General features: G+C 36.1%; 1 protein-coding gene and 1 long non-coding RNA gene across 2 annotated transcripts in view; one reads left to right on the top strand and one right to left on the bottom strand.

Annotated features, from left to right (window-relative positions):
* Positions 1 to 25,264, top strand: part of ZNF407 (zinc finger protein 407) — a 354,338-nt gene extending 329,074 nt beyond the window's left edge. The window contains exon 9 of the mRNA XM_026699460.2: positions 23,666 to 25,264. Coding sequence (XP_026555245.1) covers positions 23,666 to 25,011 — 1,346 coding nt within the window. The 3' untranslated portion in view covers positions 25,012 to 25,264. The remainder of the gene's footprint in view (positions 1 to 23,665) is intronic.
* Positions 18,815 to 26,109, bottom strand: LOC148126353 (uncharacterized). The gene is made up of 3 exons (XR_015743154.1): positions 26,046 to 26,109; positions 21,124 to 21,303; positions 18,815 to 19,056 (listed from the first exon to the last, which is right to left on the bottom strand). It is a non-coding gene; the product is annotated as an uncharacterized LOC148126353 (long non-coding RNA).
* Positions 26,110 to 26,416: the final 307 nt, after the last annotated feature.

Raw genomic sequence — 26,416 nt, 5'->3', positions numbered from 1 at the left:
AGATGTTAAAAAAAATAATAATCTCCAGAATCATAACACAGAGAAGGGAAGAAGAATGTGGGAAGGGAAAAATAGAGGAAAATAAAAAGTGTCATTGTGACAATTGATTTCAGACAATTTGATGGCAATTTTGGAGTTGATGTGGTTTAGAGCCTTAAAATTGCAGATATAAAGAAAAGCCCCATTCTTGTTAAATTCCCTTTAGGATAGAGGTTGTCTCTCCACCCCACCCACCCCCACCACCACCATTGTTCCAATTTTCAAATAAGATGAATTTGTGGCATTTTTCAAGTCAGAGTGAGTTATGCATTTGAAAATGAATGCTGTTGGCACCTTTGGTGATCCTTTGAGATACCTGTAGCTTATGTCTATAATAATGTGAACTGAAACACTAGCTCTGTCTGTATTATCTGAACTGTTCTTTTAAATTCCCATAATTAGTAGCAAACCTCCCCCCTTCTTCCTACCCCAAACACACAGACACAAGAGGACCCGGCAGAATGTTCTTAGGATTGGACAAAAATGGTCCATAGGACATGTGATTATCAGCCCAAAAGGTCTTTTGAAAAATCCCTGAAGTTGTTTTAACCCTTTTGCCCGTTCCATTAATGAGAAAGCAGCTGTACAAGTCATCTCCAAGGCAGATGACCTTATGCCAGTCCCATCCTATAAACTCTGCTCCTTTAAAAAAAAAAACTTCTGGAATGCAGGGTGAAGAAGCAAATGCCTTAATCTGTAACTTTCTACACTGTGAAGACTTTTTAGTGTTAATTACTACCAAAAATAACCTGTCACCCAGGTCCTAATGCCAGTTGAATTACTATAGGAATTATAATCTGCAGATATTTAAATGCAAGTAGATTTGGTTGTGTTTTAAAAATTCAGAAGCTGAGAAAATACTTTCATGCTACATTGTACATAAACATGATAATAAATGTGTGCAACAGTCATTATATTTATAACTGAACCATTCAGCAGTGTTAATCGACAGGAAATCATATACATGAATATATAGGAGGTAGAGGTCAGATCCTAGTGTGAAGTTGCAGTTTGTGTCTGAGTAGACTTGTCCTCTGGAACTCTCCTGCTCTTCCAATGCAGACTGACTGAGAGTTTGTTTCTGCTTGATGTAGCAGAAGATAATTGAGCAATTATACTCAACACAAGGTGTGGTTATCACAGGATAATCACACTACTATCGCTTTTGAGTTATTCATACAGGTGCTTAGAAGTGTTTATCTTCTATTCTTTAAAGTGATGCTTTATGCCATTCAGGATAAAGGACTTTCAATAGTGTCCTTTGAAATTCTATAATAGGTGCAATTGGTACATATTTTAAACTATGGAGTAATCACATTAATCCTTCCTTATCAATATGCACATTTTCAGAAGCATTGAAAGTATGATTCTAATTTATGAATAACAGTTCTGAATTCACCTCATAATTCACAGGTGTGACCTCACTGAACATTGTAATTAATGGGTGTTATGTCATCTCCAGCAGTTATGAGATTTTTCAAAGTTTTTAATTGCTTTTCGGTGGAAGCCATTTGAGCAATGCTGTGGATACAATTGTCTTCTGGGAATTGTATAATCAGGATAGAGCCAGTCCTAGACATTTCCACCCATTTCTTACTTAGTTTGTAGCTAGGATCACAGTTATGATGATCTATTTCATGAAGTAATCTATGTCCTTATCCATTTTTCTCAGCCTGCCATTATGCCCTCTGTGTTCAAAAGATACTAAATAAACACTATGTTGTATTAAAAAAAGAATGTGGAAGCATTTTCAAGTTGTCAAAGTAGAAATAAAAACATAATAAAATAGGGTGTTTTTTTCAAATGATCACATGATACATTACTTAGGGCAATATATACATAAGAATGGAGTGACAGTGATACTCAAAAAGAGCATCGCTAAATATGTATTCAACTATATTGCAATAATAAAATGTCTTAGCTAAGAAAACGACTAAAATTCAATAAGATCAGTGTTAAAGAGTGAGTGTGTCTACCACAGAGAATGGAATTAAGATGGTAAGAAATTATCTAGCAAATTACAAAAGGTGCTAGACAAAATTTCAAAACAGAGCATAGCATTAATAATAGGTGATTCAATGCAAAGGTTGAAACTGAAAAATTTGCGGTCACTAGAAGATTTATACATTGGTTAGTTTTATATCCCACCTTTTTCCCAGAACATGGCACTCCACTTTGATTAATTGGTTTAATCAATGTACTTGGATGGCCAACTTGCAGATTGTGACTCTGAGAGGCCAACGTGAGATTAGAACTAAAATATTAACGAACAAGACTATCCCACAGATGAATGTCCACATTGTCAGATCTCATGGGATGAACCAAATCAGTTGGAGACAGTCCCACAGTTTTGTGACACTTCCAATTTTTATCTGGTCTTGGTTCATGCCTTTGTCCATATTTCAGTTGGAGTGAGCCAGTAGATATGAACTGGAGAACACACACAATTATGAAAGTAATAGATACAGCATACTTAATACATTTTAAAGAACAAAAAATTATGGAAAGAAATAGGAAAACTATAAATTACTGATTACAGCAAACTTTATAACTGTGTAAATCATGTTTGAATGTAGATCATACTGAGATTAATAAAAGTACCAGAATACCAGGTTCTTCTGAGGAATCTTTACAAAGAACAAGAAGCAACTATCCCCATGTCAATTGAATTTATAATGCAAATGTGTATTTATTTATATATTATAAAAACAGGATAGGAACAGATGATGTGGAACAGACAGATGTTATAATGTATAAATTAAAGGCCAAACAATGAGAAAGAATAAATAAAAAGGTAAGTCATCTTCAAGTGTGACCTGTAATAAGAATCAGAGTGGACCAGATAAAAATTGGCTATTCTCTTGAGGTGATGATGAGCAACCAAAAACACACCTGGTGGTCATATGATTTAAACAGATGATAAACTTGAGGAAAAAATGTTTTATTAGGCCTAGCTGAAGGAAACAGAAGAATGCTAACATCCAGGTGAATTGATGGGATTAAGGAAATTGTTGGAATATTCTGTAAGGAGAGTTGATTTTTTTTCTGGAAACAAATTCAATAGTCACATTATATGGTCACTAAACATGGCTTAACAACTGCTAAGCATTATATTTTATAATTAATTCTTATATTTAAGATAGACTGCAAAAATGTATTATCGCAGCATAGTGAAAGGGTACCTGAGAGATACCTTCTGAAGGCTGAAAACATATACTTTTATTAATTCAGATGATAGTGTTTCAGCATAGTGTATTATATGTTTATCTTGGAACTAGGCAAATCTGAGACCATATCCTTCTAGGTTAGGCAGCATATCATCAAGGTAAAAGAAATGGCTGAATGTTGTTTTATGTTGTAGACTCAGCAATAGTTTAATAAATTCCTTTGTATCAAATAAAATAAGTGACATATTACTACTTAATTAATCAGTTCAAAAGATTTACAAAGCAAATAATAATTTCTGAAATTGCAAATTGCTGACCACAAATACCTACATCCTCTTGAACAAACAATGCCCAGAAATAGTAGGAGGAAGATTGTTTCTACTTTGATGATCAGTTTCTAGATCTTGATGAAAAAAACCCACAACAGCTGAATAAATAAGGTTGATATGAACTTTCTTGATATACATCTGAAGAAAACTGCATAGGATTTGAGGATTTGAAAAGCTTATTGTATATAAAAGAAATAAAATTAAAATTGCTGGTTCAGAATGCTCAGAGACGACAAACAATTTTTCCAATGAATAATTTTAAACATTTAATAACATAAATAGGCCGTAAATTAATAAAAAATCTCCACTATTTAAAAAAAGACTTTAAATTTTAGAGGTAGAATGGTTATATTAAAAGGCACAGATTATTTTCTGAAAAGAAATGTGCATAGTTTTAATAATTTGAACCCCAATCTTCAATACTGTGTCAGGGGTTTTATTTTTCACTATTTCCCCATCACAGTGTTTATTGTTCAGAAAACATATATTCCTAGTTAAATTGCAACCAGATTGGGGTGACTGTGGAAATGCTGTCCCCCCTTTAAATCATCTTTTATTATAACCTCTTCTTCCCTTTGCGGGTGGGGGAAACAAATAAAATATAGTGTGTAAACCAATTATTATTCTACCAAATTACTTTGATCAGTGGGAACTGACAATTAGTGTTCCAGTATATCCACACAATAGAGCATTCTGAAATTTTATAACACTGAGCATTAAATGAACATAGTGAATTTATTTTACACAGCAGAGTGTGTGAGGGAGACTGGATGGATAAAATTAGCTTTGTTCAATTGTTTTCTTACTTCAGTTCAACATGTTAGAAGTTAATTGTCTCATTTTTAAAAATTGATTGTTAATGTATTGTGACAGCTCTCTTGACAGAGCCATAGATGACTAATGTCAGCACTGAGAAAATATTCACAGGAGAAACCTGCTGATCAGTTAATCGATGGCTATAGTAATTTACCATCCCAACAGCTATTATTTTGATGACCAATAAAAGTAGATCAAAAACATTCCAGGTAGTTTTGGTGTTGTGGTTGTCTAAACTTTTGCATTTTCTTTCCCCATCAAAAACATTGAAGAATACAATGTATGACACAGACAAAGCAGAGGCACATGACTGGGTTTATTCCCCAAGCTTGTTCACATCATCACCACTTCCATGAAATAGCTGTGAAATACAAGAGGATTCTGGGTATTGTCATGCAAATGAGAACACTAAGCACACCACTTTGCTTTGAAATTGCACAATTAGCTTTTAAAAACAGAAATAGATTTATCTAGCTCAAAGCTTGCACCACTACCTGGGTGTGAACACTTTTCAGCTAGAATATGGAGAAAAGAGAGGAACCTGCATATGACACCCGACTCAACTTTTCAGGTTCAGGTTTAAGAACAATAAGCTTCTGCGTGAAAGAATTACCTCTTTATTCTGATGGCAATCTACAAATATCATTAGTCCAGCCTTGGAATCTCATGTTAAAAAACCAAATTGGAGAAGGGCATTAAGATCTCTGAGTCAACTTCCAGCTTCCAGGGCCTGATGAATTACATCCCAGAGTTTTAAAGGAGCTGGCAGAGGTCATCTCAGAACCTGCACCATATCTTTTAAAAATCCTGGAGCACCAGGAAACTACCAGAGGACTGGAAAAGAGCTGATGTGGTTCCCATCTTCAAAAAAGGGAAAAAAACAGACCCAGGAAACTGTAGACCAATCAGCCTAACATCAATACCCGGGAAGATATTGGAAAAGATAATTAAAAAACAGATCTGCCAACATCTAGAAACAAGTAAAGTAATAACTAGCCGTCAGCACGGGTTTGTTAAAAACAGATCATGCCAAAACAATCTTTTTCATTCTTCAACATAGTGACTAAATTAGTAGACCAGCGAAACACTGTGAACATAATATATTTAGATTTCAGCAAGGCATTCGATGAAATAGACCATAACCTACTTCTTTTTTAATTCAAAGTTTTTTTATTTTTATTTTTTACACATCTCTTCACGTGAGCAACGTGATTCCAGATTATAATATTTATACATAGTCATAGTTACACTTTCAACTTTCTTAATTAATATCACTTCAAGTTATTATCCATTCGACTAATCTTTAGATAAATTTCCCTTGCATATTTCAATTCATTAATTCAGTATCAAAATCATTTCATCCTCACATATATTTTCAATTCTTTACCCCTTATTATTTCCATTTTCAGCTTACCACCTATTTTATGTTACCTTATGTATTGTTATCATCTATAACTTTCTCAAGACCAATATATAATTAGACAGTCAATGAAAGAAAAAACGAGTAAAAGTAAAGTAAGATTTAGGATCCTCATGGTATATCCCCCCCATCTACAATATATCTTATATCTATTCCAGAGATATTCATATAATCATTCCATATTTTTCTTTGTTTTCAAAATTTACCTATATAATTTTAATACATTTTCATTCCCCTGCTTTTGATTATAATATAATTCATTCATTATAAATATTTTGCTACAACTTTAAAAGCACAACTATAATGACCTGGGAAAATACCCGAACAAAGCTGAATACCACACACACACACACACACACACACACACACGTGTGTGTGTGTGTGTGTGTGTGTGTGTGTGTGTGTAGATATAGATATATAGATATGTAGATATATGTTTTCTTAAGTTTTCATGGTACTTACATGTATGGTATTCAGCTAATGGGAAAATTCAGGTATTTTCCCATGTCATTATAGTTGTGCTTTTAAAGTTGTAGCAACATTTCGGCAGAATCTCATCTGCCATCATCAGGCTTCTGTATTGTGTTCGTCTGACAAACACAATACAGAAGCCTGATGATGGCAGATGAGATTCTGCCGAAACGTTGCTACAACTTTAAAAGCACAACTATAATGATGTGGGAAAATACCCAACAAAGCTGAATACCATATAGATATATAGAAGAAAGGATTAATAATAATAGAACCCTCTTAATAGCGCTCATTCCATCTTCATTTTTCTCATCTATAATTATCTAATAATCTTAAGGTAATTCCCAGTAAGTTATAAACTTCAAATCTCCCCAGTCTACATTTCTAATAAAAAATACAAAGGTACATTCCCATGTGGTATCCCTTTTATGCTATTTCTAACCCTTATCTCTAAATCTCTTGGTCTTGTAATTTCTCTTAGTTTTAGCCAGCTTTCCCTTTACTAAGTTTTCCTGGCCTTCCCTCTTCATCCCCCTTTTTCCCCTCTAATATTACATTTATTTCCATCTGCCAGTCCCCCATCTTTCCTCTCCCCTTTCCTTTTCTCTTTTCTGAAATTTCTTCTTGTACACCTTCTGCTTCTTTTGCTTACTCTTGGGAGTGTTTTCTCTTTTATTTATTATCTCTATCATCAATGTCTTAGTTTTAGTTCCTCTTGTGTCTTTTGGCAATGTCTCTAAATCTTCATGTCCATCTTGGCTGTTTTCCTCTTCCCTTGGCTCCTGCTCTCTAAACTTCCTTTATTCTGCTATAAATTGCATTACTTTTTCTGCCAGTGTGTCCAATAGTCCCCTTCTTTCTTTTATCATTTCTTTCACAATTTGCAGTTCCACCTTAAATTCTTTGGTTGCTCCTTCCATTTTTAATCAATTGTGTTATTCTTTATTTTATTAAAGTTAATTGTAATCCTTGCCAAGAGACTCCATTTATATCTCTTTCCCTTATTGGTTCTTCTATTTCCTTTGCACAGTCAACCCCCAACAGTCCCAAGATATTGCCTTCCTTTTTCCTCTTTTGCAATCTCCCCCTTTTTCTTTTAACCATAACCTACTTCTTAGTAAGCTAGAAAAAAGTGGAATAGATAGCACCACCACTTGATGGACTCACAACTGGCTGACAAAATGTACAAAATGTAACAAGTAGTCCTTAATGGGTCTAAGTCTACATGGAGGGAAGTAAGCAGTGGAGTGCCACAAGGTTCTGTCTTAGGCCCAGTACTCTTCAATATCTTCATTAATGACTTAGATGAGGGAATAGAAGGAAAACTTACCAAATTTGCAGATGATACTAAGCTGGCAGGAATAGCTAACACCCAAGAAGGTTGGCTCAAGATTCAGATGGATCTTGACATACTAAAACACTGGGCCGTATCTAACAAAATGAAATTCAATGTAGAGAAAAGTGAAGTCCTAGAAAAACCAAAAGTACACATGTAGACTGGGTGAAACCAGGGTCAATAGCAGTAACTGTAAGAGTCTTAGTGGACAACCAGCTAAATATGAGCCAGCAGCGTGCAGCAGCAGCCAAAAAAGTGAATGCAATCCTAAGTTGCATTAACAGGGGGATATAATCGAGATCAAGTGAGATACTAATACCACTCTATAAAGCCTTAGTAAGACCACACCTAGAGAACTGCATTCAGTTTTGGTCATTGCATTATAAAAAAGATGTTGAGACTCTAGAAAAAGTACAGAGAAGAGCAACCAGGATGATTAGGGGACTGGAGACTAAAACATTTGAAGAACAGTTACAAATACATTTAAGCTACAGGAACTAGGCATGGCTAGTCTAGTGAAGAGAAGGACCAGGGGAGACATTCTTCCAATATTTGAAGGGCTGCCACAGAGAGGAAAGGTCAATCTATTTTCTAAAGCACCTGTAGGCCATACAAGGAATAATGATGGAAACTGAACAAGGAGAAATTTAACCTGGAAATAAGAAGAAACTTTCTGACAGTGAGAACAATCAACCAGTGGAACAGCTTGACCTCAGAAGTTGTGGGAGCGCCATCACTTGAGACTTTCAAGAAGAGATTGGACTGCCATTTGTCAAAAATTGTGTAAGAGTCTCCTGCTTGGGCTAGATGACCTATAAGGTATCTTCCAACTCTGATTATCTGTTATCTGATACTGAAGAAATCAGAATAAAGCTTTGCTGAGTAATGGCTGTTCAGTATCTCTTTGAATACACGCAATAAAGTGGAGTTCATTCTTTCTCTGAGTTGCTTACCATGAGACAGTTGTTTCCTCAAGCATTTAATCAGAATCTGCTTTCCTGTAGCTTAAATGTATTTATAACTAACTCCATTATGATATATAGAGAACAGATCTTGGCCTTTTTTTATCACCCTTTAAGGCAGGAGTTTTCAAATATTTTCAAGCCACAGAAGCTGGAATAGAATAATGGAGTAGGAAGGGACTTTGAAGATCTTCTAGTCCAACCCCCATACTATTTCAGATAAATGTACAATTTCTTCTTAAAAATTTCCAGTGATGGAGCATCCACAACTTATGAAGGCAAGCGGTTCTACTAATAAATTGTTCTCATTGTCAGAAAATTTCTCCTTATTTCTGGACTGGTTTATTGCTTGATTACTTTGTTTTAAATCCCTACATTCTTGCTCTGGAGACAAAGCTCCAATGACAGAAAATTGACCAAGTTCAAGTGAATTTTTCCTCTTTTGCTCTTAATCTCTCATGAAACCTTCAGGTTCCATGAATAGCAATTTGAATAGCTGTTTTAAGATTCTTAGAGAGAACTATCATATCCCATTTTTAAGGGCAAACAGTCCCATTGTATATATTTTCCTAGGACTTAATTTTTAAAAACATTGTCCTATGAATCTGTTTCAGTTTGTCTGAAATGAATCCTTCTTTAGTGTTCCAAGCCACGCACAATACTCTAATTAGGAGTATGAGCGAGGCAAACTAGAGTAGGAGTAATAATTTCTATGAGTTAGAAAAAAAACTATATTTCTTTTAATGCACCCCAAGCTTGCATTTATTTTTCTCACAGCCATATTATACTATTGACTCATATTCAATTTGCAATCAACTACTATTCGTAGAATTTTTTTAAAAAAACTGGTAACAATTGCCAAAACAGGTATTTTTAATCCTCTAACTATGCATTGAGGTTTTTGTTGTGTTTCCCAAGTGCACAACTTTGCATTTTTCTCTGTAATTTCATTTTCTAACCTATCAAAATCATTTTGAATTTTATTTTTATGTTTCGGAATATTAACTATCCTATCCAATTTTGTGTCATCTGCAAATTTTATAACCATTCCTTCTATCCTTTCATCCAAGTCATTAATCAAAATGTTGAAAAGTGCATGACTCAGGCCTGAACTTTGTGGTATCACTGGAAAACCTCAATTTAGTTTGATGAGCAACTACCAATAAGCATTCTGTGAGTATGATTATTTCTTCTGCCACCTTCCTTTTTTTCTGCTTTCTCAGTGGAATTGTTTATAAATTCAGGCTGAAGGAAGGGAAAATAAAAACGATTGTGTATTGTCCAGAATATATGAATAGGAGACACCAGAGATCTCAAAATGAAAACTGTGACATTTGAACCCACATGTCTCTACTCTGCCTCACTGGAACAGAATAGTTGTTGGCTTCGTCTCTGATGCACTGCAGCAGTATCCTGTAATGACAAATGTCTCTATTGCAATTTTCATAACAGCAGAGTCATGTTACCCAAGGGAGCTGCTATAGCCCATGTAACTGTTGTAATTTGGTTTCTCATCCTATGCAACCCTTCTCATAGTATACATTTAGTTAAAGACTTGCTGGCTGAGCCTGTTGAAACTTTTAAAGCAGGAGTGTCTAACCCTGGCAACTTTAAGACTTGTGGACTTCAGTTCCCAGAATTCCCCAGCCAGCCATAAGGAAGTTGAACTTCAACTTCAGAAGTGGAAGATCACAAATCTTAAACTTGCCAAGGTTGGACACCCCTGCTTAAAACTGTTTTATAAGGCTTAATATTTTCCGCATACTTTTTTTTTTCTAGAACACAGTATTTTAGAAGAAAAGAAGTCCATTATATGTACTACACTTTGGACATTTTGCTGATAGCCTTTGCCAACATTTTGATGTTTCCTGCTCCAAAGATTTCTACTTCAGAAACACTAGGCATTTCTCTCTGGATCTTTGGACCTGCCATCTAATAATCTTTGAACCTGCCATCCTTCTTGTAGATCCTGTATCCTAAAGGAATGTGTGGCTGTATCTTTCTGTACTAACATCTGATTTTATGAGATGAACTGTCTGCTACCAAGAAATTAGGCCATTCCAAGGTCCACATGATAGTTCACGTCTCCCTTGCCATTGTCTGCAACTATTTGTACTCTTGATTCTGTCTGCAGCAAGGACCTCTCTATTTGATTATGTAACTGCAAAATATTTATATATTTATATGTATAATTATTGGTAAAAGAGAAACTTTATGGACATAACCAAAAGGATTAGGCAGATAGGATCTCTTTTCATTGTAGAAAAATCCCCAGCAATCATTCCAATGTTTCTCAACCTTGGTAACTTTACGTTGTATGGACTTCAACTCCTGGAATTCCACCACCAGCAGCATAACATAATATTTGTAAGAAAAAGGGTGTTAGGGAAAGGAATACAAGTTCAAAAAAGCCAAATCAAGATTTGGTTCAAAATCAACTTATTGCTTTCATCTTAATCCTTACCTGGCTTCCAGTTCCTTTCACCCTGAATTTTTACATTTATCTTAAAAAGTATTATGAGAGAGAAACCAGCACCAGGGAAGATTGGGAATAGAGGAGGTCAACTTTAGTCTTAAAATGCCCAAATAGACTTTCTTGCCTCTGGTAAATGTCCCTTATCTGCTTCCAAATAATGGTTTTCTTTTTAAAAGAACCTTCACTATTCCTATATTTATAAAATGGTTGAATTTATGGGTGCATGAGATAGTAGAAATGCAAGGAAATCTACTGTCTGTGCTTGGATACCATAAACTGGCAGTCTGTTTAGTACTTTATTTCAAAGTTGTTTGAATTTGCCAATTTAAAAATGAGGGGAAAGAAGGGTAGGAAAGGGAGAAGTCCTATGTGAGAAAACGCTAGCAAAACAAACTAAGAGCAAAACAAAACAAAAGGAGAAATGTTCCCCCTTTTGCATTTCAGCATCCAAAAAGGGACAGGAAAGGAGAAAGGAAAAGAGGAAAGAAAAAAAGGAAAGATGGGAAGAGAGCAAGGAAGGAAAAAGAAGGACAAAGAGTGGTCTTGTCTCCCTCTGCTGGAGACAATGGATCCCCACCCCAGCCCTGCCCCTGACACGAGTGATGTTGAGCTGGCCACGCCCCCCTGGCCACGTCCCCCAAACCCCCAAGGTCAAACACAATTCTGATGTGGCCCTCAATGAAATTGAGTTTGACACCCCTGGTCTAAATGTATTGGTTTCATTTACATACAGCAAATACTTTTGCCCATATATTAAAAGAAGGAGGATTTGTTTCATTTACTTTGCAAACTGCCAAGAAAGAGGGCAGCCACATCTAGAAAATGATATTTTGATTGAAGGCTTTTGTGTTACTTACGATGTGATCTAATTAAAAATGAAAATGTATGAATAGAATTAAAGGACAAGTGAAATCTCTACAGCATGGTGTTTAAATAGAATTCTCGATGACCAGCTAATCAAATGGAACATACTAAAAATTGGGGTATTCGTAGACCTATTTGGTAGTCCCTTTGGCCTCCTCACACTTCAGCCTGTAGCTTCCTTTGTCTATAAGCATGATGCCAAGTGACAGTAGCTGAGGTTTCCTAAAAAGGAAGCATACGGTATGACAGACCCATCTGTGGCTGGCTGCTTTCCGAAACAAAAAAAAAATGCCCAATTCTGTCATTACGGCCTTTTGTTCCTGCACAATGCTTTCAGTGTGACTATTTTGTGAAGGCTTGCTGGTAGCATCCATAAGCTGCAATTTGTCTCACTTCTTGCCTTATTGTGCCCCTTGTCCCCAGTTGTCATACTGACTTCCTTCCCAATTCATGCCGTTTCTTGTTTTCTGTTAGGCCTCCAAATGCTTCTAGCAGTCTTTCAAGTTACAGGATTGCTGATCTGAATGTGCTATATACATTTCAGATCAAAAACAAACTGTGCTGAAACATCTCATCTGCTAAAATCACATAAGGGTTTGGGAAGGGGGTGGATTTGGCTTATGTTGACTTCAGAAATCCATAAACCTGTAATCATGTTATTACTTTGATGTCACTTCCCATCATTTTCATGAGTGGTTGATATTCCCTGCTTAATGTGCGGTGTTTGCATTTGACCAACTAACAGGTTTAAATAGTGTTTATTTAAACAAGTTAGAAATCTGCATTTAAATTCAGCAGGAATAAGATGATTTGAAATCACAGAGAACTAAGTGCGTGTACAGTGAATTTGGAGTTGATGTACCTAAGTTCATTCCAAGGATCTGCCACAAATTTTTTGTGGGTTTTTAAAGGAGATAAAAGTAAAGATGATTGTTTTTCATTCCCAGATAGATCTATGAATCTAAAGATTGGGGAAAAGAAAAAAAAAGAATAGCAAGAAGGGTTACTCTAAAACAGGGCTGTCAAACTCCAGGCCTGTGGGCCAGATCTGGCATATGGAGTACTTAGATCTGGCCCCCGGGCCACCCTGGAAACAGCAAAGGGCTGGCCTGCAGTGCCTCTGCCAGTGAAAACAGACCTCAGGAGAGCCACGCACATCCATCCCAGGTTTCATTTTTGGGCCGTGATGGCCTTCTGCAGCCCTCTGCCAGCATGCCCCCCGAGCTCCGTTTTCTCTGGCAAAGGACTGCAGGAGGCCATCGCAGCCGAAAACTGGGCCCAGGAGGCCATTTTGCTGGCAGAGCACTTGGGCCATAGGCACGCCCAACATGAGTGATGTCATGCTGGCCACCCACACCGGCCCCCTGAGGTCAAACACAACCCTGATTCAGCCCTCAATGAAATTGAGTTTGACATCCCTGCTGTAAAAGTATTTCTGGGAAAAAAAAAGTCATCTTTCCTAATTTGCACTTTAAGCTTAGGAAACTACAATTCTGTCTGGGTGTTTACTTGTTGGCTAGCTCAGGTGTCTCCATTTCACAGTGAAGTTCAGCATCTGTGAATAGTCAAATTCTATGTTATTTATGGTGGCAGCTATACTAATCCACCTCAAGATCTTCACCTTAAAGTAATCAAAGAGAGAAAAGAGAATGAGAAATGAATGAGAAAAACTTTTCTCAGCATGCAACCAGTGGTGGGCTGCTATCAGTTTGGACCGGTAGTTCCAGTGAGCACTTGACCCCACTCACCTACCCTTGCCCTTTCCTCTATTTCCCTATTTTTTAGCTCAGCTGATTCGCACGGCACAATGGATTGCTGCGCCTCAGCTGTTTTACTTACCAGCGCTGACATACAGTAGAAGGTAAATTTTTAAGCTTAAAAAGGGCGTTTTTTGAATGTTGCATGCGCGCGCTCACCAAACCGATTGTGAAACCAGTTGCAACCCACCACTGCATGCAACACCTTTGATTTCCATTTTTTGAAGGTTTCTGTTAGTGAGTAAGGGAGATGCTATCCTTTCAAAAGCAGTTTGAATGTCCAGTGTGAGGTCTGAAATCACAAGCAGCCTTGCATTTTATGTCCATATATAAGCTAGAAACAATTGAATAGTGCTGAATAATGTCTGCCCATTATATTGAATAGAAATGAAAAATCAGCTTTGTTCGATCAATTGTATCATTTGTGAGGTATTAATTTGCTTTAGAAAGTATGCTTAAGGATTAAAATGGATATGGGGGAGAAAGTGATTTCAGTTTATGTAATTACAATCGCAATCATAGGGAAGGCTCATAGCATAGTGGGGGGGAAAACATTTCCTCCTAAAGCAAAACAATACAATGCGGTGTGCTAATCTAATTAATATCCACAGCTATAAGAAGCAGAGGCTAAGTTTCTGTGCATTACAGCTAATATTTCTGGATATAAAAAGGACTAGAAGTGCACTGATATATTGATGTTTGATTGAGAGAATATACATCCATGGACAATTGTACTGAAAAGTGCAGTCATAAAAAAAAACCACCATCTACTATAGTAGGGCTGTCAAACTCCCAGCCCATGGGCCAGATGCATCACATGCTGGCCACACCCACACCCCGTTTAGTGAAAGGAGGAAGTCCCAATGTGTCACGTGATGCCACCGTGACTCCGTGAGTTTGACGTGAATCTGTACTATAGCTAAAGATTGCACTGCATTAAATACATCCTAAAATATCCTTTAGCAAATAGAACCTAAGCAACACACTTTCACTTGTAGCCTATCAAGTAGATTGAATATTTATGCTGCTTGTGTTTTCTGTTCTGCATTTGATCCATCTTTAAAGGATTGGTAGATTTAATAACAGTACGAATATTAGGAGGGCCTTATTGTTAAAAGGAGTTAATTTTGAAGTGTTTGAAAACAGCAGCATTTGCCGTCTATATGTCTTCCATCAGCAACATTGTTAGATATTTTATCTCTATAGTTCTTATATGTCCATGAAATTCTTCCGCAGCCACCTTTTATGGAGTTCAAGCATGAATAGAATGAAGGGAACCATCACAGAGAAATCAAAATAACTTAAACATCCAATAGCATACTGCAAACGACAACACATTTTAAAAACTGTTGGAGATAAGATATGTTTTTAGTTGTGTTCAACTGGAAACCCCATTATCCCCAGCTAGAATTTCTAAGACATTGAGCACAGTTGAACTAAATTGCTAAATAGTGATGAGCATATGTCAGTATTAACGAAATGTGTTTAAGCACATTTCATAGATTGGCAGTGAAAAGATGTGACAAATTGGCTATCTTTTTTCATTTGATTGGCAGCTATTCCTAATGCTTTATCAGAGAGCAAAACACTGCAGCAAAGCCTGTATTGTTGGACAACTTAGTTCAAAACACACTGTTGACAAAAATTAAGAATTGGGCCATTGCGGTAAACATATGCTGTTTTTCAGGATGAAGTCAGGTATCAATCTGCTTTTTGAAGTTGCTTTACAAATGCATGGTGAATTTTGCAATATTGATTTATTTGTGGGAATTTGCATACCTTCATCAAAACTCTTCTAAACATGATATTACAACCATGCACACAATTGCTATCCCAACACAAGTATCTTTTTAGAAAAATCAAGTAGCCTCCCAACAATCTGGGTGTTACTTTCTGTACATTTGAGTTATCTTCAAAGACAGCTGTATGTAGGCAGGGGTGGGATTCTACCAGTTCACACCTAATTTGCTAGAACTGATTGTTAATATTCTAAGCAGTTCAGAGAACTGGTTGTTAGAAGAAATTACTGGCCTAATCCTGTAAGGAAGGCAGAAAGGAAACATTCTGGTGTTGCTTACAGAAACTGCCTCTCTGTTAACCCTTATTACATTCTTGGCAGGACTCAACTTCCTGTCTCAGGAAGGTCTCTGGAGTTTTTCCCCCACTCCTTTGCTGGTACTTTGCTTGTGTGGAGTGACCATTCAAAGTTACCATTGCACTGAAAAAAGTGACTTATGGACTATTTTTCACACTTACAACTGTTGTAGCATCCCCACAATCATGAGAGGCCAGGCAAGGAGATGCGTGCCTCGATGTGAGTGATGTTGAGTTGGCCACACCCAGCCAATAACATGACCACCAAGCCATATCCACCCAGTCACATGACTACCAAGCCACACCCACCACCTAAGCCACGCCCACAGAACTGGTTGTTAAAAATTTGAATTCTACCCCATATGTAGGCTCTATTGCGGTAGTGTAAGTACCAATAAAGGAGAATATTTATAGCTCAGCATTGAAATCAAGGGTCCTTGGTGCTTTCTAGATATTAACATTCAAAAATATATTTGAGAACTGTAAAGAGAATAAAGATTATAAATATTAATTTTTTTATTGGATTTGGCCCTCAACATTATTCTGAAGTGTCCTCACCTTGATGTCATTTGGAAGTACAGTGATCAGAACATACCACTGATATTTTTTAAGGATTTAGATTCTAAGCATTTTCTTAGTTAAATAACCCCTGTAAGTATGTTCAATTTATGGATTCAAGAATTACTGTTTTCTTTGGCTCTAATTCTTCTGAAGGAAGAATTTACTGTGAATTTACTAGAAGCAAAAAAGAGTTTTAGATGCCCCATAGACATGGCGGTCCTAATAAGAGTGTCGTGGCAACATGTACACCATATACAGTATATTTTAATATTTATAGACAAAAATTCACATTGTTTCATGTGTACACAAGCAGCTGCTGTCTTTTGGCTGTGAGCAGATGTTAGACCTCCAAAAAGTCTTGCTGATAATTAAAATACTAACAGTGTTTTACCCCAGCTGCAGGTTCTGTTTACTGTAAATCTGATTTTAATGGTGCCTCTGTGCAGTTGGTGAATACTGGTTTGTTTTCTACCAAACATAAGAAAGTGTCTGCAATGAAGATAAATGGTTATTTCCTATAATTTGCTCTGGAAAGATATGACAATACACTATACCGTGCTTCCATTTATAAACAAAGCATATATGAGTAGCAAGTTATGACAGTAATTGTTTTAGTGCAACAACAGGAAAACATAAGGAGCCAAGTTAAATACAAAACCCCAAATTCTCAGCTGAATTACTCAAGAGAATACAATACTATCTTGTAAACTATCTGCTAGTTGTCATTGTTTTTGATAGTATAAATTATTTTTGTGGCAATGTGTATGCATACGATTCTTCACAGAGTAACATAGGTTTAAAAATAGCTGACAAAGCTAATATGGCACAATTTCGATTTGTAAGCCCAGAACATGCTCTAGAGGAATTGATACAGGTCTCATTAGAAATGTTTTCCTGCTTGATTGACCCTATCACAAATGGGATGATGGCTAAAGTCCTGAGCCTCTTCTTATGTGCACTGTATGTCTTGTAGGACTTCAGTTCCCAGAATTTCCCAGCCAACATGGCAACTCCTATTCTGGGACCTGAAATCTACAGGTCTTAAAATTGCCAAGTTGGACATGCCTGGTTTAAAGTCTTTTTTTAATATGACTTGTCCCTTTAAAGGGGGCAAATCATGCTATGCCGGGATTAAAAACTGCAGTAATCATAATGTAATATTGTGTACATTGGCTAGATTTGCTTGGAAATTGAGACGGCTTATAAATAAAACAAGCAACTAACTAAATAATAGCATGGGAATAGCTTTGTGGAATCACTAGAAAAACCTTCAGGTGGCTGCACACTTGCATTAAGACAGGCAAAATAATACAGCTAGTTTTGCTTGACTTCCTCTCACCATTTCCTCAGAGTGAAATAAACACCTGCTGGCTAAAAAGAGTTATCATAGGACACTGGAAGGGGAAATCTATAACAGAGTTGCAGCAATGAATTGTTGATATATCTTGTCTGCCAATACATGAATTAATTGCTTTTTCAACAAAGGGACAAGGAAGACGACTTTTAATTGACATGGTCCAGATTTTGTTGAATATGTTATTTTCCAGACTCCCCCTTTTGACTCTTTTCCTTCTTTTTATTATTAAAACCATTTTATATATGTATATGTTGCCTTGTTAATTAGCTTAGTATAATAAAATAAAAAAGAATGATATTAACCCTTTTGCTTTCTGCAAAGTTAGCATAATTTTATTATTTCCATGCTTGCTCCCTGGGTAAAAAAATCCTGACCAGTTAGTTCAGATTGTAGCTTGTTTTAGAGCCATAAAAATGATGTGTTATTCCCACCCTTGTTTTATGAACAGTTAGAGAAAAATTATGCTTACTTTTATCTAGGTTGCTTTGGAAGACATTTGCAGGCATTGGGAACCATAGCAAGAATAGTTCTAGTGATAAGAATTTTGGAATCAAATTTCTAACTGCTTCTAGTACATTGTATAGTATATGCTCAGTAAGTGGGTTAGGCATAAGAAACCAGGAACAGGAGTAGAGTTCAAAGCACTAGAACTTTAATTCATTCTACTTATACACAAGAATCTGATCTTCTAATGGTCAATGGTAATTGGCTTTAGATAAGGGTCAACAGAATTCATGGGGGAGGATTGGACTTAGAACTTTTGTGGAAACATAAGGATTCCAAACAGATGACGTGTTTGACCCCACCCTCAGGGTCTACCTGGTCATCTCCTACAGTGGCTTCCCATAAAAATGGGCATAATTGAAAATGATTTAAAAAATAACACATTGAGTGCTACACACCTTTGGAATTCTTTTCACTCATTATCCAGCTACAGGGCAGGATTTCTATTTCATTACCCCAATGGAGTTAGCCAACATATCAACTATCAATGTTAGTCCCCTAATTTTTTTTTGGGGGGGGGGCGGTCAAGTCTAAGTGAAAGAGAAGGAGAAAAGGAAGGTAACTAGAATACTGGAACTGGGTTTTGAGAAACTTTTCATCGAAACTAAATATTAACACTGTAATTTCAGTTGGATGAAATATACTGCCTAAAGATTGTCTTTCGTGTAATATTATTTAAAATATTCAATTATAATAATAATGAACATAAAATAGGGAAATAACCAGCAGGAGTAATGTCACAGTGCCCAGTAGATAAAATCTTTAATAACACCTATATAGGGAAAAAAAGGTAAAGTTACCAAAACATATAGTTAAAAAATACGCATCTCTCACTCAGCATTCTTTAGTCCATTTCCTTGATTTTGTCTTGATCAGCAAGGTACACTTGGCCCCGATGGATGCCTGTTAAAGTATAAAAGAAAAGCCAAAGTGGAGGTTTACATGCAATATTGCGCTAACCCAGACTTTCCTGATACGTTATGCATTACTTTTGGAGACAAGTCTTTTTAATGCCATCTTTATCTGCTACACGATGCATGAAATCTACTTTCTGTTTTAGAACTGCAAATAACCCTTGACCCCTTTAGTGGAGACACAATGTGACCTTTCTATTGTCATCAGCTTTCATTCTCTTGAAAATTCTATGAATTTTTATTACAAGTTTTTTTTTAAGCCAAGCTGAGGCTTCAACAAATTACTTGACACAGATGAGATGAAGTTGTTGAAGTAGTGTTAGATAAGTTTTACAGCCAGCATGTGTGCTGCTGAACAGTATAAAGCCAGTGTCCTACAATGTCATACACCAGTAACTGCTGAGCCTACTATTGGATAAATACATCATTTTATGGAACATTGATTGTTCTATAAACCCAATGGAGTATTATGCTCTATGATCAAACCATTTAGATTGTGTGTAGAGCACAGAAAATGCCATATTCAGGATGGTACTAAAAGTGCCATTTGTGTATTTTATGGATGTCATTACAGAGGAAACTTCCCTCTGTAGGCCCTGTTTACTGCAAAATTTTTTAGACTGTAATGACATTTTTCATTCACAACGTATGCCTTCAAGAGAGGGGGGCCCTTGTTTTATTTGTTTCATTCAAGTTCACTGCACAAATCCTGTACATTTTAATTAAATGTGAGCTTAACAAAAGAATAAGGTATTTATTCTAAGAGGGTGGAGGCCAGGGAAATGAGGGCTATAGCAAAAATAATATAGACCTACAACAGCAAAATACTCAGTTCTTGGTTTCAAAAACACAGCTGGGCTAAATCTTATTTGTATTCTTCATTAATCACATTAAATAAAGCATATCTTGTCTCATTTTGTTGAGAAGGTGGCCTACAAACATGGAGTATACAAATAATGATATATCCCAAAATATTTGAGATTTTCCACTTCTTAAATAATTGCTCCAAATGCCAGCTGATGAATAAGGGCTCTGTTGAAAATACAGAATATTTGGAAAATAACCAATTCTGTGATCCTGATATCCATAGATATGAAACACATCCATAGGATCTTTTATCCCTCGATAAGCAATCTTACATTATGGTATCTTATCAATTTAAAATATAATTCTGTTCCTTTATACTTTGTAATGATGATCAACAGCAACTACAGCCATCTTTGCATTTTACTTTTATGATTGTTATGTCCAACAAAAATTCTTCATTCCTTTGTTCCAGCATTTGTTTAAAATGCATTTCTAAAATATAAGATTTCTTTGATACAGTGATGTTTAATAGAAAAAAATGAGGAGGAAAATGGGAGGGGAGAGCTCTGCCATAACTAATTCTTAAAACATATCTCTAGAATTACATTTTTTTCTGTTAACTTCCATCCTCTCAAAACAAAGGGAATCCATTCAGCTACACATATTACATTTACCATGAAGATCACTAAAATTGAACTTGATGTTCCCAATAAATTTTTGGCCCAGTTAAAATTTAAGCCTACACTACAGATTCCCATTAGTTTAACTGACACTTGAACTTCTACACAGCTCAACATTAATTCATTATAGTTGAAAATGGGAGAATCTTCCGTGGGTGAATCTTTTACAATCTGATTGAGGCTGTTACATTTTATAGGATCCATTTTTCAAAGCACTACTGACAGCACTCGAAGTTATTAAATTGCTGAATCAAAAGATGGACCTGCAATCGCATTTATGAACTATGATGGAATAGCTTGGGTTGCACTGAGCCGAAGTTAAGATGTTGGTGTAGTTAAGCTTCATCACACCCCTTTAGTGACAGCAGTATTTACCCATGTAGTTTACTTTAATGGTCAGGAAGTGGCCTAACTCACCTCTGGATTCAAATAGATTAAGCAAGCAGTCAGAATGGCATAATTATCTGTGCTGCAAGGAATTTACAGGATAACTCAAGCCCCCAAGAGACTTCCCGTTCAATTGCTGAGCAAAGACTGGACATGCATAAAATCACAGATGCAGCATTTACCTCTGAAGCCAAGGGAGGGAACATATTCCTTTATCTTCTGTTCTTATTCTGCTCTGATGCAGTGTCACTTCATGCCTGTTTGCTCTTAAGACTTTATCTGTGGAATTAGTCCAACGGATAATATTGGAGCAGAATTGTGTTTTGATTTAAGTCCATATCATTGCAAGTCTGGGCCTACATCTTGTCGATGAAAGCAAGACACATGTGGAAATTAATTACATCGTTCTCTTGAAAAATATGAATCAGTTCTGATTTTTAATTGTCTCTTTGTGTTATGTTCTCCCTTATATTCTTTTTTTCAAGCTGAGAATCTTGAGTATGATATCCATAGAGAAAGAGCATAAGGTTAATGATACAAAGAACCATTTCGTGCTTCTCCACAGTTTTTCCTTGCCAGAATTTAATCCATCAGTGGGTGCCAAATCAATCATGCTGTTTTACTTGGACATACATTTCAGTCCCTTCAATTTTTAAAAAAACTTTTCTCTAAATGACATAAAGGCTCCCTTCTGTCTTGCCATCTAAAATTAGAATGGTATAATGTAATTTTGTTTTGATAATGGGTGCATTCTAGTCTTAATAGCTGGCGTAGAGTTATTCTGAAAGTGGAACAGTGTTTTTAAACCTAAAATCCTGATACATCTTAATTTCATCAAAAATGGTATTGAGATATATATGAAATGTTAGGGATGATAAAATGTAGATGATTCATTTTACATGCACATTGAATTGGCTTTGGGCAAGCCAGTAAGGTGACATAGGTTCTGCTTACTGACTGGGTTGTATTAATACAAGATCATATGAGTTTGTGTTACTCTGCTAAATTATTATGTGTAGGTATTGGAACCAGGCTGCTGTCCGAGGAGCAAATAATTTGAAGTAGTTGCCACATGCTCTTGACTGCTATATTAACAATATTTAGCAATCTTGCATAACCCCTTTGTATATCTTCTTCAATTTTAAATTCAGCAGATTCATTCTTATTGCATCATGCTACTCAGTTTGTGACAGTCATTCCAAGGACAATGTTGTACATCCACAGTAAATCATAGTAAACCAGCTTTTCAAGTTTAAGCGATAGCCCAATGGAACCTAGAATCGAACTCAATCCTGAGGGGGTTCTTCCTCAACTGTAAACAGATTTGTTTCCAGACAAATGGTGGGCCCTTTGTGGCATTGATATATAAACTGCACATTGTTTTCTGATTCAGCCTGTCCACAGCTCTGTGGGCATGTTCCACAGCAATAAGTTGACCTGAAAGAAGCTCAGCTGGTAAGGAGGGCACAGGAGATCAGTGAATATCTAGCAAATAATATCTGAGAACATGCACAGACTGTTTATATGTTAGGGGATTTTGTTACAAATTAATTGTATTATGTAACTGCAGCCTTTATTAAACAGCTTGTGATTCTTATTTGAACTTCATCTTCAAAGTGTAACTCCTATTGTATTTCTTACAATACATAAGCTGCCCATTATGTATCTTCATAACTACTGTTGGTAATTGTGACCTGGCCAAAGAATTTTAAAGTGAGTTTTAAAAAATAAAAAATAAATAAATACAGACTACGTTTTATATTCTGTAGTCAATTTATCAGTGCTATTGTTAACCCAAATGGATAATTGCAGATTAAATAATTGACTGATTTTACTATTAGAAATTCAAATTTGATGTCCATTGTGTAGATTCAAACAACTTAAACAATTTATTAGGATTCAAATCTCATTGAATTCATTGCTTATAAATAAATTGGTTGGGATCAAACTGTACAATTTTTTTCATTAATTTATCTTTAGATCTAGGAAAAGATTGTCTGTCAAGATGCAGCTGCAGTGGCCGTTTTCAAATCTAAATTTACCCCTTACCTTTCATAGTTCAGGTTTTATGTCTGCTTTTGATGCTTCTATCCTGAATGTCAAGCCCTATGGTTCAGCCACACATTGATTCATCAGCAAACCAAAAAACAACAACAAAACAATAAACAAATATATAAAACATACACAGTCTAATATCCCAGTGTGGGCTATTTCATCTGCAGCTTTAGAGAAAATATAACCTTCAGGAATCTTACAATTGTAATTCTTACAGTTATAGCTTGGGATCATTTCCTTCAGTAAATAAATCAACAAATATAAATGTTTTCAACTAATTTGTTTAATGGAATTATCTTCCTCCAATTGCATGTGTGAAAAACAGATTACATTTTAAGTCATATTTGTGCAGAAATATTGAAAATTCAAAAGGATTTATACAAATTTGTTGCTGAAGCATTTAATTAAAGTATATAAATACATCTCGGCATGGCTAGAAAGAAATGGGATTCTTAAGTTCCTCTGAACATGAACCATCTTGCATATATATGAGTATTCCCTTTGCTCCTATTGATACAGAATTTAACACAGTAGTTAACCTGTACTTGAAAGGAGAACAGCATCACATATCATTTGGGATTTTTTTTTCTTTATATTGTTCATGCCTGTATTTTGCGAAACTATTTTTTGACATTTTAAAAAAAAAAAATTCTTTCTTTCTTTTCTTAGGTATAGTTTCTAAGTCTTATGAATGTCGACTGAAAGGTCAAGGAGCTACATTTGTTGAAACCACCAGCCCTTTTACTTCATCAGGTCTGGATGAAATTTCTCCAGTCAGCGATAAGATGCTTCATGGTATGAGGAGGCATCCACAAGCCAGTGAACAAGTGCAACAGGTGATCATTATTCAGGGATATGACAGTGATTTCACAATCGATGCCTCAGTGGAAGAAACAGCAGCAGCTACCCTTCAGACTTTGGCAATGGCTGGCCAAGTGGCAAGGGTGGTACATATAACTGAAGACGGACAGCTGATAGCTACAAATCAAAATGGCTCCCATGTAAGCAGCATACTTCCAGAACAAATACTTAACGAACAATTGTCCGATGGGAAAACACGACTTCTTGTCGTTGAAGGCTCTGTAGGAGAAACTGCTCTTGAAGATGCTGTTTCTATAGGGATGGCTTCAGCCCCAAATAATGCAGTGGTGCAACAGATAATGAGACAAGAGTCTCTGGATACATCAACGGCACACCCACCTGAGTCTGCCTCAGCATTAGATGCTTTGCTTTGTGCTGTAACAGAACTTGGTGAGGTGGAGAACAAAGTAGAACTTTTGGATAGAGCACAGCTTTGTCACAAAGAAGCATTGCAAATGTCAAATCCAGAAGCAGACACCATTTCTATGGATGACATAACACAGGAAACACAGGTGTTCCATGGTGTTCAGGAAATTGAAGAAGAACAGTCCATGGAGGTAGTAACACAAGTTGTGCATCCGTCTACCATAATTTCATCTCAGGAAAATGCTCAGGTTGCCTTCAAGAAAATGGTTGAAGGAGTCCTCCAGTTCGCTGTGTGCGATACAGCTGCAGCTGATCAGCTGATGAAAGAAGGTGTCACTCAGGTTATTTTGAATGAGGAAGGAACTGTGCATATGGTATCTAGAGAAGGATCTCAAATAATAATGCAAGAGGCTGACAGCCATACCCTGAGCATCCAAAGTCAACACATGGATTTGGTTGAAGCAGATGGAGAAATTTCACAGATCATTGTCACAGAGGAGATTGCTCAAGCGATGGTTCGGGAGTCTAACAATAACTTTGCCAATGGTGCAACTCATTACATAGTAACACAATTACCCCAGGAAATTGAGAATGACTCTAGAGTATATTCACATACTGTGATAGAGAAGGAGGAAACTCAAGACCTTTTGCAGGCTGGTACAGTTATAAATTCTAATCAAAATTCTTGTGATGGAAGTGTTGAACAACTAAGTAGCATGCTCATTTACACAGAAGATGGTTCACAAACAGCTATTATCCAGGGCCAAAGAGATAACAGTGAACTATAAAAGATACGAAAATACTCTGCCTATTCAGTTCAAAAAAGAAAGAAAGAATTAAACATCAGCTATATTATGTTTTATTGTTAACTTATAAAGCATTTGTAAATGCATTTATATGGTATTAGCATCACCATCCTGGGAATATTTCATACAAAAGGGAATTCTCCTTGTTTTTGCATGAGCGCTGATCAGACTGTCACCAGTTATAGACATTGAAAAATTTACAAAATAAAATCAGAACATACACAGATGCAACTACCGAGATAGATAGTTTGGTTTTATTTTGCTTATCACCTCTTCATTATTTTTTGACATCTGATAGTTTTTATCTTTCTTCTGATTAATTATGTAATTTGACTTATCTGACTTTCTGTAGGGAGAGCAAATTAAATATGCAGGTACTCATATCATCCAATTGACATAGACATCAACATTGTATAGATTAAGGCATTCTATGTATGCAATAATTTTACATTCCAAACCTGTTTAAATACGCCCCAGTTATTTCTACTTAAAATGCAGGATTCACAATGAAATAAATTTGTGGTGTGGTTCAAAATGCCTGATAACTAGATATCATGAGATATCTCTGCAATCAACCCTTGGGGAGGTATTAGCAAAAAAAAAACCACACACCTCACTAATGCCTGTTATGTAATCATTGCTGGGATTTCTTCTTTTTAAAAGAAAAAATAGTATCATTCGAATATATACCATTTTGCAGTTTGTTTTATGAATGGGCTTTGCAAATATTTGATGACCCTTTTCCATTTTAAATTCTGCCAGTAATCTTAAGTGGAAAAAGTTGACTTTGATCTATTTCTTGTTGGATCAGAATGTTGATTTAGTTGTGGATAAGTTCTGATTGTTTAAAGTAAGTTCCTGCTTTAAAAAAAAAAACCAAATATTTTTCTGCTATAAAAACTTCTGTTTTTCCTTAAGAGATGTAACTATCATATACAGGGGAACAGTTGGTTCTTTACAATAAAAAAAAAAAAAAGCACTAAAAGATGTATTCTCATTTTTAATGTTAAACATACCTGGAAATAGATCCCATGGAGAGTTCTTACAGACATGCACTGTTGATCAATACACAGAGCTGGCATTAAGTAGACTTTATTACAAGTCTGCAAATTTGTGGCCCACAAATTGTATGTGGGACTTCTGATGCCTGAAGACAGCCTTAGGTTTATATTTAGAAGTAAGCCGGAAAAGCGTCATGGATTTACAGAACTCCCACTAGGCATCATGATTACTCTCTCAGTCTGATTTGAGAAAGGAGCAGGGGAGGGGAAAAAATTCTGTTCCCATTTGGACTCACAACTTTCAGGCCAAGAGAAGAGGAACTAACTGGATTAGTTTAATATCTTAATTATCTAATTTTTATTATTCAAAAGTGTCGGGCAGAAGA

This window comes from Pseudonaja textilis, chromosome 3 (genome assembly GCF_049901715.1).
Source record: "Pseudonaja textilis isolate UNSWEBS1 chromosome 3, rPseTex1.2, whole genome shotgun sequence".
Classification (NCBI taxonomy): domain Eukaryota; kingdom Metazoa; phylum Chordata; class Lepidosauria; order Squamata; family Elapidae; genus Pseudonaja; species Pseudonaja textilis.
This window is presented reverse-complemented; position numbering and strand designations above follow the sequence as displayed.